General features: G+C 36.2%; 1 protein-coding gene across 3 annotated transcripts in view; it reads left to right on the forward strand.

The window, feature by feature from the left end:
* Nucleotides 1–14,391, forward strand: part of LOC128519395 (cytoplasmic dynein 1 intermediate chain 1) — a 70,797-nt gene that overhangs the window by 3,465 nt on the left and 52,941 nt on the right. For 2 of the 3 annotated variants that reach the window (XM_053493113.1, XM_053493115.1), the window contains exons 1-4: nt 8,074–8,307; nt 10,236–10,349; nt 10,590–10,704; nt 11,693–11,780. In XM_053493113.1, the coding sequence (XP_053349088.1) occupies nt 10,242–10,349; nt 10,590–10,704; nt 11,693–11,780 (311 nt within the window). In that variant the 5' untranslated portion in view covers nt 8,074–8,307; nt 10,236–10,241. Of the gene's footprint in view, nt 1–8,073; nt 8,308–10,235; nt 10,350–10,589; nt 10,705–11,692; nt 11,781–14,391 lie in introns of those variants that run through there. The other variant, XM_053493114.1, reaches the window with a different exon arrangement.

Genomic DNA, 14,391 nt, shown 5'->3' on the forward strand with positions numbered 1-14,391 from the left:
CTCTCCGTCAACACGAAACCACAAACAACAGCAAAATCAGGGCCTATTGTTTTTACCGCTTTTGCATTCCAACATTTTCCGTTACGAATCGCATGCTTTTATAAATGTCAACATTTATAAAGTGTGTTTCTATCTAGTATTTTATATAAAGTGTTAGATTGAGAGAATAAAAAATTTCTCAGTAATTATTCCCTCTAGTGGCCGTTCTGGAGTATTACAAACCAGTTGTTTTTGTCGTAAATAAAATGATGGGGTTGATATGTGGTTAAAACATGAAGTTGCAATTTTACTCAAATCAGGTGGTAACAATGGGATACTCGGAGGATTAGACACAGTGAATATACACTCTCTGGTCAAAAAAGTAATGCAGTTACCATCTAAACAGAAGTTCATAAGTGGCTTATTTACAATAATAAATAATGAGGGTACATATACATATGAGTTCATATGTACAGGGGTGAGACTGATTAGGTAATAAGCATATAGTTTATATGGTAATATATACAGTATAACTTGTCACCATTGTATAGTAGATAAGATATGCTTGATAACATGCTCAAAGTGATATACATATGTACATATATAAATGTCTGTATGATACAGTATATGCAGAATAAATATAGGTGGAATACACAGTAGTTATGATAAATTATGGATTACCTAAACCAAATAATTAAGAGACTTTTTGATTGTGAGAATTACTTTAGTGATTATGACTGGCTGGAGAAGACTTTATGGCATGTTTCGACTCTTCCATCATCAATGCAAGATTAAAAATTAATGCAAGTTTGGCTGGAAATAAATATTATTAGATTAAATAAATGCTAATACTGTACACTGCCAGAGTGAATGCGCAATGTACACAAAGCTAAAGGAGGATCAGGCTATGCAGGATATATAGAGTGCAGGTTTAAATATAGAATGCTATTTTATAGGTACACTACCGTTCAAAACTTTGGGGTCACTTTCTAACTCCATGATCATTCATGATTTTTATTTCTTTCTATATTGTAAAGGAATGCTGAAAGCATCCAAAAAATGCATTAATATCCTTTGAACAGTTAATGGTGAGATGTGTCTGCTACTTATGCTCTGTAAAGACTGCACAACGCCTCTAATCTGAGGTGCTGTTAATTGGTCATTTTTCAGGCTGATAGCTCTAAATAAACTTCTCGTTTGCGGCAGAGGTAGGTTTTGGTCTCACCCTCCTGGGATGGCCTTTATGAGAGCCAGTTTTATTATGGTGCTTGAGAGATTTTGCTAATGCACTTGACAATAATGTTCTTGCAAGAACTATTACAAAAAGACTGTTTTTGTTGTTCTTATGTAATTACCTAATTTCATATGTGTTATTTTATAGTTTTAAAATCCCCAGTATTGTTGTAGAATGTAAAAAATAAATCACTAGACAAAAACAAAGAAATTTGCAAGTGACCCCAAACTTTTGAACGGTCATGTACATTTTACACAGGCATTAGAATGGTTTAAATCATACCTGTCTGATCGATACTATTTTGTAGCTCTAAATGGAGAACTGTCTGGTGTAATGCCAGTGAAATATGGGGTCCCACTAGGGTCAGTTTTAGGACTTCTGCTGTTCTCAATATACATGCTTCCCTTGGGTTACATCATTAGAAGACATGGGATTAGTTTCCATTGTTATGCTGATAAAACCCAATTATATATCTTAACTAAACCAGATGAAATACCTAAGTTGTCTAGACTAACTGAATGTGTCCAGGATGTAAAAAATTGGATGACCGATAACTTTCTTTTACTTAATTTAGATAAAACAGAGATATAACTTATTGGGCCAAAAAACAGTACACAACAGCTTTTACAATTCAGCCTGCGCTTAGAAGGATGTACTGTTACTGCCAGCTCGACAGTAAAAGACCTGGGCGTAATATTAGACAGTGACTTGTCCTTTAAAAATCATATCTCCAATATCACAAAAAAAGTATTTTTCCACCTTAGAAATATTGCCAAGCTTAGGAGCATCTTATCCATATGTGATGCAGAAAAGCTAGTTCATAAATTCATGACCTCCAGACTGGACTATTGTAATGCATTACTAGGTGGTTGTCCTGCATCCTTAATAAACAAGCTACAGTTTGTCCAAAATGCAGCCGCCAGGGTTCTCACTAGATCCAGAAAATCATATAACCCAAATATTATCATCCCTGCACTGGCTATCTGTTCAGTTTAGAATTAATTACAAAATAGTATTACTTATAAACAAAGCTTTAAATGGTTTAGCTTCCACATATCTAGCCAGACTTCTGATACACTACAATCCACCACGTTCCTTAAGGTCACAAAACTCCCAACTTCTGGTAGTTCCCAGAATATTAAAATCTACAAAAGGGGGTAGGGCGTTTTCAGATTTAGCTCCAAAGCTTTGGAATAGCCTTCCAGACAGTGTTCGGGGCTCAGACACAGTTTCCCAGTTTAAATGTAGACTCAAGACGTATATATATATATATATATATATATATATATATATATACTGTATATATATATACATATATATATATATATATATATATATATATATATATATATATATATATACACACACACAAACTTATTCACACACCACAGGCAATTAACTGTGTGAGGAAACTGGAAAACCGAAAGGAAACCCACAGAGCATGGGGAGCACATGCAAACATGATGTAGGAAAATAATAAAGATGGTGTAATCCACATCCAGAAGTGTTTTATGCCTCTTATATTACCACAACGTGCCAATGACTACTTTTTTTTTTTTATGAAACACTTTTAACTAGTTATAGTTACAGTACTTTACAGTACATTAGTAATGCTAAATATTTCATAAAATGTGTGTATTTGCTTGCTATCTGAAATGACTTAACAGTTGCACTTATCTATCTATTCCCTATTTTACTGCTCTCGAATGTTAAAACAATTGAAAAAGAAAAGGGCTAATTTGCTATTAGCATGGCCACATAGCCGCTATAATGTTAATAACAGTAAAGCAGTCAATGTGAGTCATTAGCATAGAAGCCATAAAATGCAGGCAGAGTATCAAGCCATAAAAATGCAGACAGAGTATCAAGGCTGCTCTCCAGCATTCGCACTGTTAACAACAGCGAAATTAACTCTACAAAGCTGAGATGCTCCTTCTGCTTTCTCCCAAATGTCTTTGTTCAGTTTGACATTAGTAATGCTAAGAATGGCAAAATATTCTATAAACTGTGTATTTGTTTTCTATCTGAAATGACTTAACAGTTTTACTTCAGTCCCTATTTTACTAAAATAGGGCTTTCAAGACTGGTGTAAGGGATTAGTCTTCACTGTGACTGCCATTAATATACGATACATTACTACACAGTTTTGCACAACAAATTTTTATACATAAAAAAGAATAAAATAATGCAAATAAAAATAAAGGTTACTTGTAAGACCAGAAATATTTGTCAGAAATTCCTCTGTCGAAAAAATACTAAACTACAGTGTAACTATGCCTATCGGATTCTTATATACCTTTTTTAAAATTTGTTTGATTTATTTGTTGTACGAGGAAAATTAAAGATCTTTCACGGGCTGTTAAATTTTGGAGCATGTGTGTACATGGCCTTAACATAGTCCAACCATATCCTCCTCCAGATAATATCAAACACCAACTGAAAATATGCTGTTGCAAAATAAATGGGTTTGTTTAAACACATGTTGTGATTACCTTGTGTCGGGGTTAATGTTTTCCTGCCAGTAAACCAGATGCTCCAGGTTTAGCAGGTTATAGAGGATTTACAATTTTTACAAAACTATAAAAGAATAACTTGGGCAATACCTTGGGTTGACCATTTCTTCTTAGTTTAATTTCTTGCTGTGACATACATTTTCATAACAGTTATATATTGTAGCGTTTTTACGCCGGGAAGAATGCTGGAGAGACGAGTGAGCTTATTTGCTACCCAATGCAATGGCTGGGAGTACTTTATTAAGCACACAGCATGTAAGGCATGAGCAGCACCTTCACTCAGGAGCCTACATCCAATTCAGCACTAGCTTGAACTGGAGCACATTTCACACGTCACACACCCCCTCAAGCACAACAGGGCCGAAGCCACTTACCCAAACACCTTTCCCCATCACGGTGAACACACCGACATTCCCGCAAGGCATGCTGGTCGTCAGCCGCCGCCCCGCCCACGCCACAATATGATTAAATATATATTGTATATAGAGCAGGGAACAGGTGGAAGAAAATTTGGAGAGGTGAAGATATGCTCTGGAAAGCAGAGAAATGAAGGTTAGCCGCAGTAAGACGGAGTACATGTGTGTGAATGAGAGGGACCCAAGAGGATCGGTGAGGCTACAGGGAGCAGAGGTAAAGAAGGTGTAGAACTTTAAGTACTTAGGGTCAATGGTCCAAAGCAACGGAGAGTGTGGAAAGGAGGTGAAGAGGCGGGTACAGGCAGGTTGGAATGGGTGGAGAAAAGTGTCAGGTGTGTTGTGCAATAAAAGAGTATCAGCGAGAATGAAAGGAAAGGTGTACAGGACAGTGGTGAGACCAGCAATGCTCTGCGGCTTAGAGACAGTGGCGCTGAAGAAAAGATAGGAGGCAGAGTTGGAGGTAGCAGAGCTGAAGATGTTGAGGTTCTCTTTGGGAGTGACAAGGATGGATAGGATCAAGAATGAGTTTATCAGAGGGACAACCCACGTTAGATGTTTTGGAGATAAAGTCAGAGAGGCCAGATTGAGGTGGTTTGGACATGTTCCGAGGAGAGATTGTGAATATATTGGGAGAAGGATGCTGAGGTTGGAACTGCCAGGCAGGAAGTCTAGAGAAAGACCAAAGAGGAGATTAATGGATGCAGTGAGAGAGGACTTAAAGTTACTTGGTGTGAGAGAAGAGGATGCAGAGGATAGGGTTAGATGGAGGCAGTTGATTGAATGTGGCGACCCCTGAAAGGGAGCAGCCGAAAGACAAAGAAGAAGAAATATATATTGGATGTTCTGTAAATAGGAATATTATGTAAATGGAAAGAACTAAGTGCAGAACTATTACAGTATGTGTGTCACATTTGGAAAGCACCAATAAAAATAATTACATTATGTTCAATCTTTTAACAAAGGCATTCTTAATGGCTATATGAGTACATACATTAAGTGTAAAAAGTTTTTAAAAGTATTGGCTAATAGCTCTATGGTTAACACTGTCACCTCACACATCCATGGTCAGAGGTCAAATCTCACTTCAGTTGTGCATAAAGTTTGCATGGTTGGTGGGATTTCTCCATGTACTCTAGTTTCTTTTCACAATCCAACAACATGTGGTGTAGGCTGATTGATGTTTCCAAATTATATGTGTGTGTGTGGCAGCCTGTATACCTACGGTGTACCTGCCTTGTGGCCTGGCTTTTCTGGGATAGGCTTCAGGCCCCCATGACCTTATACAGGATACGTGGTATGAATGTTTAGTAATTAATGTTTCAAATAAAGGATAAAAGTATCAAAGTCAAACTACCTGGAACAGAGCAATGCATAAGGGGTAGCCATGCTGTTTGACTTTGGTTTGTTGTGGTCTAACATGCAAACATGCTGAGGAAATAATAGCCTGGTTATTTAAGCCTAGACATGTATGCTCGATATTTCCTGGACGCAAAACACATCTAATTAACCTTATTAACAAACTCTTTAAGTAATTTGTGAAGTTAATGGGAGCTATAGCAATAAAAAGACATACAGTATGGTACAGAGTTGCCATGTATCTTCAATCCAACCACTGGAATCTAAAATTAGAAAAATGTTTGATTCCAGGTATTTAAATTAACTTTACACAATGATATTTCTAATTTTCAGTACAGTAATTTTGCAGATTTTTCATATTTACAGCTAGTTACACCAGAATATTAGATTTGCTCTTCTTCTTTGTCTTTCGGCTGTTCCATTTCAGGGGTCGCCACAGCGAATCATTTGCCTCCATCTAACCCTATCCTCTGCATCCTCTTCTAGATTTGCTATATTAGTATTTTATTTATGGTGGCTTAGTGGTTAGCACTGTAAACTTGCACCTCCAGGGTTGATGGCTAGATTCCTACCTCAGGCTTGTGTGTGTGAAGTTTGCATGTTCTCTTTGTGCTTGGTGGGTTTACTCCGGGTTCCTTCCACAATCCAAAGACGTGCAGAATAGGCTAATTGGTGTTCCCCAAAGTGTATGTGCGTGTGTGTGTGCCCTGCCATGGATTGGGACCCTGGTGGGTCATGCCCAAAGTCACCCGAGATAGGCTCCAGGTCCCAGAGACCCTAAACAGGATGAGCAGTATAGCACTCTTGGATCACCTGTTTATAATCTCAATTTTTAAAGCAAGTACTGGTTCTTTCTGATTAAATAAAAATGTAACAGGAACAGGTCGAAAGAAAGACTTGTATCAGTGGCTGTCAGATACAGTATAGGTTTTGCTTAGGGATGATTCAGTGAATGCTTCCATAACATTAGAGACACACTTTTTTAGTGGTTTAAATTATTTTAAAGGTCAGTCGAATGTTAGAAGACAATTCTCCAACCCATTGTGAGTTTCTACAGGAATTACAAGAGCTTCAAATGATTTAAGAGTTGTGGGAATGTGAAGCGAATGTTCTTTAATCTATTATGCAAAGGTGAAAAGAGTAATAAACGTTTGTACTCAAGTACAAGTACTGTTACTTCAGTAAAATTTTACTAAAGTACAAGTAAAGTTACCAATTTAAAAATCTACTCAAGTAAAAGTAAAAAGTGGCACATAAAAAATTTACTCAGAGTAAAAGTTACAGAGTTACATTTTTTTAACAGTGCTGGTGGGATGAAGCATTCTACTGTAGTTTAAAAAAGACAAGCGGATATAAATTTTAAACTAGTTGTTTTTAATTGAAGGAACATCTTTGCATAATAAAGCTGTTGCCTTTCTCGTGCTTAAAAATCAAAGTGGTCGCCTTAAATATGGCCAGGGGTTTGCTTCATAAGAATTCGACGGCATTTTGTTCTTGTGAATTTACTGTAGCAATTTTCCCCCTTCCTCGTTGCATTATTTTTCATTTTCATATATTTATTTTTTACTTAGTAGCAAATAGGATTTCAAATGTAGTGAAGTACAATATCTCAAACAAATCATACTTAAGTAAAAGTAAAATTATAGATTTTAAAAACTACTTTAAAAAGTTGAAGTACACAAAAAAAACTACTTAATTACAGTAACGAGAGGAAATGTAATGTGTTACTTTCCACCTTTGCTAAATTAAATGTATATTTACTGCATGAATAAGGCTTTCCTGGAAAAGCAATGGAAATTGAAATATGTGTATTCTGATTTTTTCCGAGCCAGGACAAAAAACGTTCTCGGTGTTCTCAGTGTTAGCTGGGTAACCTTTTCGAAACATTTCAAAAAGAACGTAAAGTAAGAGAAATCTGGCAACCATGAGTAGAGCGGGTCTTCAAGAACCGGTAGGTGTTATACTCTAAAATGCCCCCCTGCCACGAATTGCCCCTACACAATCACTTTCAAATAATATATTAGAACATAAAGTCTTAGAGTTATGGTTTACACATTACAAATTACACCAAACGAATTTGATAATAAAATAAGCAATATGAAAATAAACATGTTGAATAGAGAAAAAATGTTATATATTTTTTCATATACAACATGTATATTTTTATATTGCTTATTTTATAATCAAAATAGTCTAATTTTTCATTATGAACAATATTTTTTTAGTGTAATTTATGATGAATAAAAGTGTTAATTTTGTATTAATGACAAACCCCTGCAAAATAAATGTGCCATAAAATAAACATTATAGGAAAATTTGTATTAATCGTCTCGACGACTGTCACGTGCCTAGAGTTAATTATAATAGTAATAATAGATTTGCTAATAATAAACCTATATATGTATCTCCTAATATAGTATTTGATAGAGATTATGTAGGGAGGGCAATCCGTGGCAGGGCGGCATTTTAGCGCATAACACCAGCTTGTAAGACATTGTTGTGAAAATCTCACGGACCCCCGCTAGGGGGCAATGTAGACAAGCCGACATTAACCAGCTGCTATCAGTGGAGAGGTGGTGCTGCTCTTCTTGCCTTCTGAAACGGAGGAACGCCGAAAGATGCTCATATGAATAATAATAACAAGTGAAGGCGAATTCCAGTGTGTTATCATGTAGCTTTTGTCATTTTATATAAAAATAATATCAGCTCCAGGATGATTTAATGCGATCGTTGTGTAACGGATGCAACATTGTAAGCGCGAGCAGTGATACAGCATCTTCAAAGAGAACAGCATCTATCCGGCCATCAGGTGAGCTGTGAGCTGTGACATGCATTTAAACGCCCCAGCATGATTACTGGGGTCAGATCATCATTATTTGACCACTTTTTAAATATAGAAATAGACAAAATGCATGCATTTTATTTATATTAAAGGTTTTATTCCTGCATCTAGGTGTGCTCGTATTTCACTATGGAACATGACGTCATTCCCTGAATAAGCTACATCATGTTAGCAATTAGCATCCTTTTTTCATGGAATGAAAATTCTTACATTATGTTATTCAATGACATCTACATTATATAGATTATTACTTATGATCTGTCTCTGGCTTGCTGTAGGCTGTACCATGGCTCTTATTAAAGAAGCATTAATGCTCCAGTCCCCCCCCAGTTAGATTGTTAGCATGTTAATACAATGTCAGCATTCAGACCTGTTTGCTTACCCCAGTTTTTGGACCGGTATTTTTTTATTTGTTTGTTTACGTGCTCTTAGTTTGTTACCCTGCCCTGTTATTATTTTTGTACTACATCAGCCCATGTTTCTACATTCAGCCATAATAGTCTGCCCAATAATCAATCTCAAATAGCTCTAAACATTCACACTGCGTCTGTTTATGCATTTTTTGAGAGCACTATGACATCATTGTAATCTGAATCTCAGACCAGATTTGCTGTGTCATGCGTCATTGCCCAAACTATTTGCTTATCTGAAATGATCAGGAGCAGCACAGTATAGAACACGCACTCGTTTTTGGTTAGTGAGAGGGCTGTGGGTAATATTTTACTAGAGAGTTCCTTGCAGGGCACGGCATGCATGCGCACATGCACACTGACAAACATTTGAGAGCAATTTATTTCCACTTATCCACCTACAGTACAGGCATGTTTTTGGAAGGTGGGAGGAGCACTGGAAAATCCCACAAAGACTCACTCATTCTCACTTACTCAGCGTTACCCTGTATGCGGGGTCGCGGTGGGCCTGGAGACTTAGGGCACGATGCATGGTACACCCTGGACAGGGTGGTAATCCATCGCAGAGCACACACATTTACAAACTGATTCACACACTATGGGCAATGCCAATTAGTTTTAGTCTGGGCCTGTAGCTGGAGCTGTCTTTGGACTGTGGTAGGAAACCCACCAAGCATGGGGAGAACATGCAAACTCCATGCACACAGACCCGAGGCAGGACGTCGAACCCGGACCCAACCACTCCCACAAACACATACAGTGAAAATATGAAACCTGATACAGACAGTAAACCAAGATTAAACTGTGGGTGCTGAAGCTGGCGCTGTGAGGAAGCAGAATTAGTTCATCAAATGTGGACACGTCTCTACTGGATGTACAGTCCTGTCATCTACTCAGAATGCTAGGAATTGTTTAACTTAAGAGTTAAGGAAATTAAAAAAGTGGAATATCAGTCTGTGCATGAACCTCAAATGCCATACATGGAGACGTGTCCTTGTTTTAGTGAGAGGGATACACCATAAACAAAACATATCCAGCCCAACTCTAGATTTATTCACTTAGTAAACCGTATTAGACAAGTCTGAGTTTGGGTATCATATGTCCAATGTCTATGGAAGCAGAGGACAACTAATCTAAAAGCACATGAAAAACTGAAATGGAGCAACTGGATGTCAGTATTGGATAGGCGTTAGGTTATAAAGTAATATTTAGAGCTCTGATATCTTAATAATTTTTAAAATAGTAGTTTTGGATTGGCATATGCCATTGAAATATGCTTTCATTTGCTAAGCTCATTTACTGAAAATTTATTAAGAACACCTGAAATACATCTCACAATACACACTTAAACACAGTATACAGTATTTGCACTTCTGGTACATGGTAAACTGCATTTCATCTATCTATCCATCCATCCATCATCCATTTATCCATTCATCCATCCATGAAAAATTATCACACTAGTCTTTTCTGTTAATGTTTTAGATCAAAATGGCTGACAAGAGTGACCTAAAAGCTGAGCTGGAGCGCAAGAAGCAACGTTTGGCTCAAATCAGGGAGGAGAAGAAAAGAAAAGAGGAAGAGAAAAAGAAAAAAGAGGTAAAGATTAAGAACCGTCTTAGTTTTTGGAATATTAGTTTTCCTGTTGTTACTGAATAATTCATAGTAGTTACTGAGAAATATGTATTATAATGAATAATAATACATGAATGACTGAATATAACGGAATAACATAATGACATAATGATTAACTGAATAATAACCTGGATTTATAAGGTTATTGTATGACACATTAAAAGTGTATTGGAAGTGTGTGAATCCGTGTATGTCCTTTTACAGTCAGAAATACAACAGAAGGCAGAAGCTGCTCCTGAGGACTCAGATCTGGATCGTAAGCGCAGAGAGACAGAGGCGCTGCTCCAGAGTATTGGAATCTCCCCTGAGCCACCATTAGGTACACCAAACACCACGAAACACTTGCTCAGCGTCTAATTCAGAGAAAGTCAAGGTCTCATCCAGCCATCCATCCATCCATCTATCAATCTGTCAATCATTTGTTTATTTGTTTTCAATCATTCATGTATTCCTTTGATAATTCATTCATTCATTCGTTCATCATGATACCATTTTATGGTGAAGCATAAGTATTATAGTGGCCTGAGTCAGGATTTCTGTTTTATATTAATAGATTTCGTAAATGTTTAAAAAAATGTTTCTGAAATATGATCTTAAAATTATATTTTTAATCATGAAGAATATTTTACTTATATTTAGAAAGTTTTCTACTTTGAAGCTGAGGAGCTAAGGGGTTCAGTTTCACTCTCGACACCATTTATGTTTACCAGTTTTGATTTACAACCATTTGTGCTTGGATTTATCTCAGTCTATCTTATTATTTTACTAAATATCTTCTTAGTATTTACTGATTGTTTGTAAAAATTTTAGTTTTGTCTTTTCTTTTTGCACGTTCGACAATTAGCAATTCCTTGTAGAAAACATAATCCAAATACTGGTGCAATGCAAAAATAAAGAAATCTGCTTGATGTAAACAATGATGAGTTTTAGTATTGAAAATCAATCGAAATGTTGAGTTCAGAAACATATTTCAAGAGTTTATGTTATGGCAATATGCATCAGTATACCTGCAGCTAATTTTTTCATATTGTACATGTCTAATTTACAGCATCATTTGTTAAAATAGTTTTATGAATAATTACATTTTTTAAATTAAAAAAGATTTTTTAAGATTAAAATTTGAAAATGATATTTTTGAATGGATTAATCTGTGCAGCTCTAAAGCCACCTAGTGGAGAGATATGCTAATAACATATATAATGGAGTTTGTGATTGTTGCTCAGTATGCATTTATTGTATGTTATTCTATACTTGGTTACGGTGTGTCTTATGACATCTTATGTCTCATCTTATTCTATACATTTTAGTCCCAGCACAAATGTCTCCATCAAAATCAATGAGCACACCGAGTGAGACAGGGAGTCAGGACTCAGTGGAAGGGACGAGTGTGGGCAGGTATGTCTTTTTTACTTCTTTTCAGGTTAAATATCTATGTCACCGAATAACAATAAAAATTTTTACTGCACCTCCAAATCACTGCATCTCCAAAAACATAATTTTTGCCAATTTAGATTATAACTACTGTCTGAATTCTCCTTTCTAGTCTACTATCAATTTTATATCACCACAGTGCAGAGTTGTACTTATTTTGCACAGCACCGGTTTGTGAGATTGACATATCAGTGTGTATCTCAGTGAGACAGCTATAATGTGTTGTTTTCATTGCGACCATTACATTATAGTACCTTAACATAAATGAAGATGCAGAAAGAAGAGTATGCTATTATTCAAGCTGTCTATTTTTCTTTGTTTTTTTTGTCTTTTTAATTGCATCAACAGATATAGGTAAGAACCAGTGTATGTGATTTTAAATGTGTGTCCTGTAGTTTCTAGTTTTGTTTCTGTCATTTGTAAATGTCCATTTTTAAGACTTTTAAAGTAGTTTAAAAATGTAATTGTTTTTTTGTTAGTTACTATACTGTTCCTGGTAAAAAAACATTTTATATTCTTTAACAATTTAAAAAGTAGGCTAAATTAAAATAACTAATAAAATAAGTCAGATGACCTTGGAAATGTACATAAGACTTATAGAAGTATGAAATAACCGTACTGCCATCAAAATGATGTTGGGAGTTACTGTACACAAGATGCAACCTACTCATGGCCGTTGTATTCATATAGTTTGCCCTTGCCCTATGTAATTACATTAAATATGCAGGGCACAAAAGGCTGGATCGATAGGCAAAATTTGATGTATAAATTTAAAGTATAAATTAGAGTAATGACAAAAATTCTCTAATTGACAGAATTTGATTTTGCAGCATTATACACTAAATACAAGAATGTCAAACATTTCTTAATGTAGCAGAACTGATGTTGACGTGCAGGAGTGATTTCCTCTTCGGGCCCGATTCTAATAGAAAAAAAAAGTTTTTTTGTCGACTAGTTTTATGTCTGGTTCTGTTCAGTCTTCTAGTATTATTACAGAACACAGCCCTGGAAAACCACAGCCCTGGAAGTTTCTGGTAAACAAACATAACATGGACAGACCAAGAGCTGCAATGCTAATGTTGGCTGGAAAAATTGTTCCACCTCATCTTTTTGCCAAAGTTTTTAACATTGACACGAGAGAGGATGCAGGAAGAGAACTTGCAGCACAGTAAGAATCAGGTTTTACAATAGGTGCAATAGTATTGGAACAGATTTACAAGTACGAGTAATGGAATGCAATATTAAACTAATGCCTAATACTGGTATCGGTATTGGTGCACAACGACACCTGAGTGTCACTTTACACTTTGCATAGGGGATATCTAGAGATTGATTTAGCAGTGATGATTTAAGAGGACATGGTCACTGAGGAAGAGCAAGATTTGAAAATGTAACCCAGCTTATTTGATTGATCTTACTGAGTTTCTAGCTGGTTAAGTGAATGAGTGATGATTATGGAGCAGAGAGCATCCTGAAGTAACAAACATGAGAAAATCTCCTCTTTGACAGCATGAGGTTGAAGGACGTTTTTAGAGTTCTGTTCAGTTTTCTCAGTTCACTGAAGTGTCTCCTGGAGATGTGTGGTAAAGAGAAGACTGATGTGGAGGTTTGAACTGGTTGTACAGTGTTCACCAGACAGGCCTGTAATTAAGCCTGCACGACACATGATGGCTGTGCTCAGCCCTGTCACTGCTCTCTGTAGGGATCCAGCTTGTGCTCAGCATCGGTATGCTGCACTGGTGGATGGGAGCTTAAACCCATCTTTAGAGTACTTTATACTTCAGTAGAGACTGAACCATTGCAATCCATGTCCTCATACGTAACGGAGCAGTGTGTCAAGTCGTTATGATGTGGATGAAAGGATAATGTAAGGGTGTAACCACAAGCTTTAAAAAAAAACAAAAAAAACAGCAATATAATTATTAAAGTAATTATAAACATGAGGTGGGCAGGGGTCAACCGATTAGGACAATTTGTGGTGGGTAAATACTAAAATTTTGTACTTAAGGTAAAATATTACTACAGTTAAAGTATATGTTCAAAATTTTTTTAGTTCTGAATTCACACACCTGATACATAAATGTTTCTCAGAGTAAAGGCCAATGACGTAATTTGTATAATAGTCAACAGGTGGCGTTATTACTTCTTGAAATGCTAAACACCTGTGTTATGTAATGCAATGTAGTGGAATAGAAAGTACAAATATTTGTTGTAGGATGTATTGAAGAAAAACAAGTAAAAACTGTAGTAAACTTAATGAGTGAGCGGTTTGTCTAGCAAAAGCAGGTAAGAATAAAAGCTGAAAGGTGAAAGAGATTTAAAGTTGTGTGGCTCTTGGTTCAGCACTAGATTTAAATTTGACACAAGAGCTAAATTAAAATTGTGCTGCAATACATACAGTATTTAGCAAGAAAATGCTCTCACATATACAGTACAACTGAACCATTTTCTTCCACTCAAGGTCAGGTGGCCTTAATATACTGTACCATATACAGTACGCGCAGAGATGAGAATAAACTACTGTAAGTTTGCATCAGGATATTTTTGTAATCAAATTGCTCACTGCATCTGTGAG

Source organism: Clarias gariepinus, chromosome 3, assembly GCF_024256425.1.
Source record: "Clarias gariepinus isolate MV-2021 ecotype Netherlands chromosome 3, CGAR_prim_01v2, whole genome shotgun sequence".
NCBI classification, from domain to species: Eukaryota; Metazoa; Chordata; class Actinopteri; order Siluriformes; family Clariidae; genus Clarias; species Clarias gariepinus.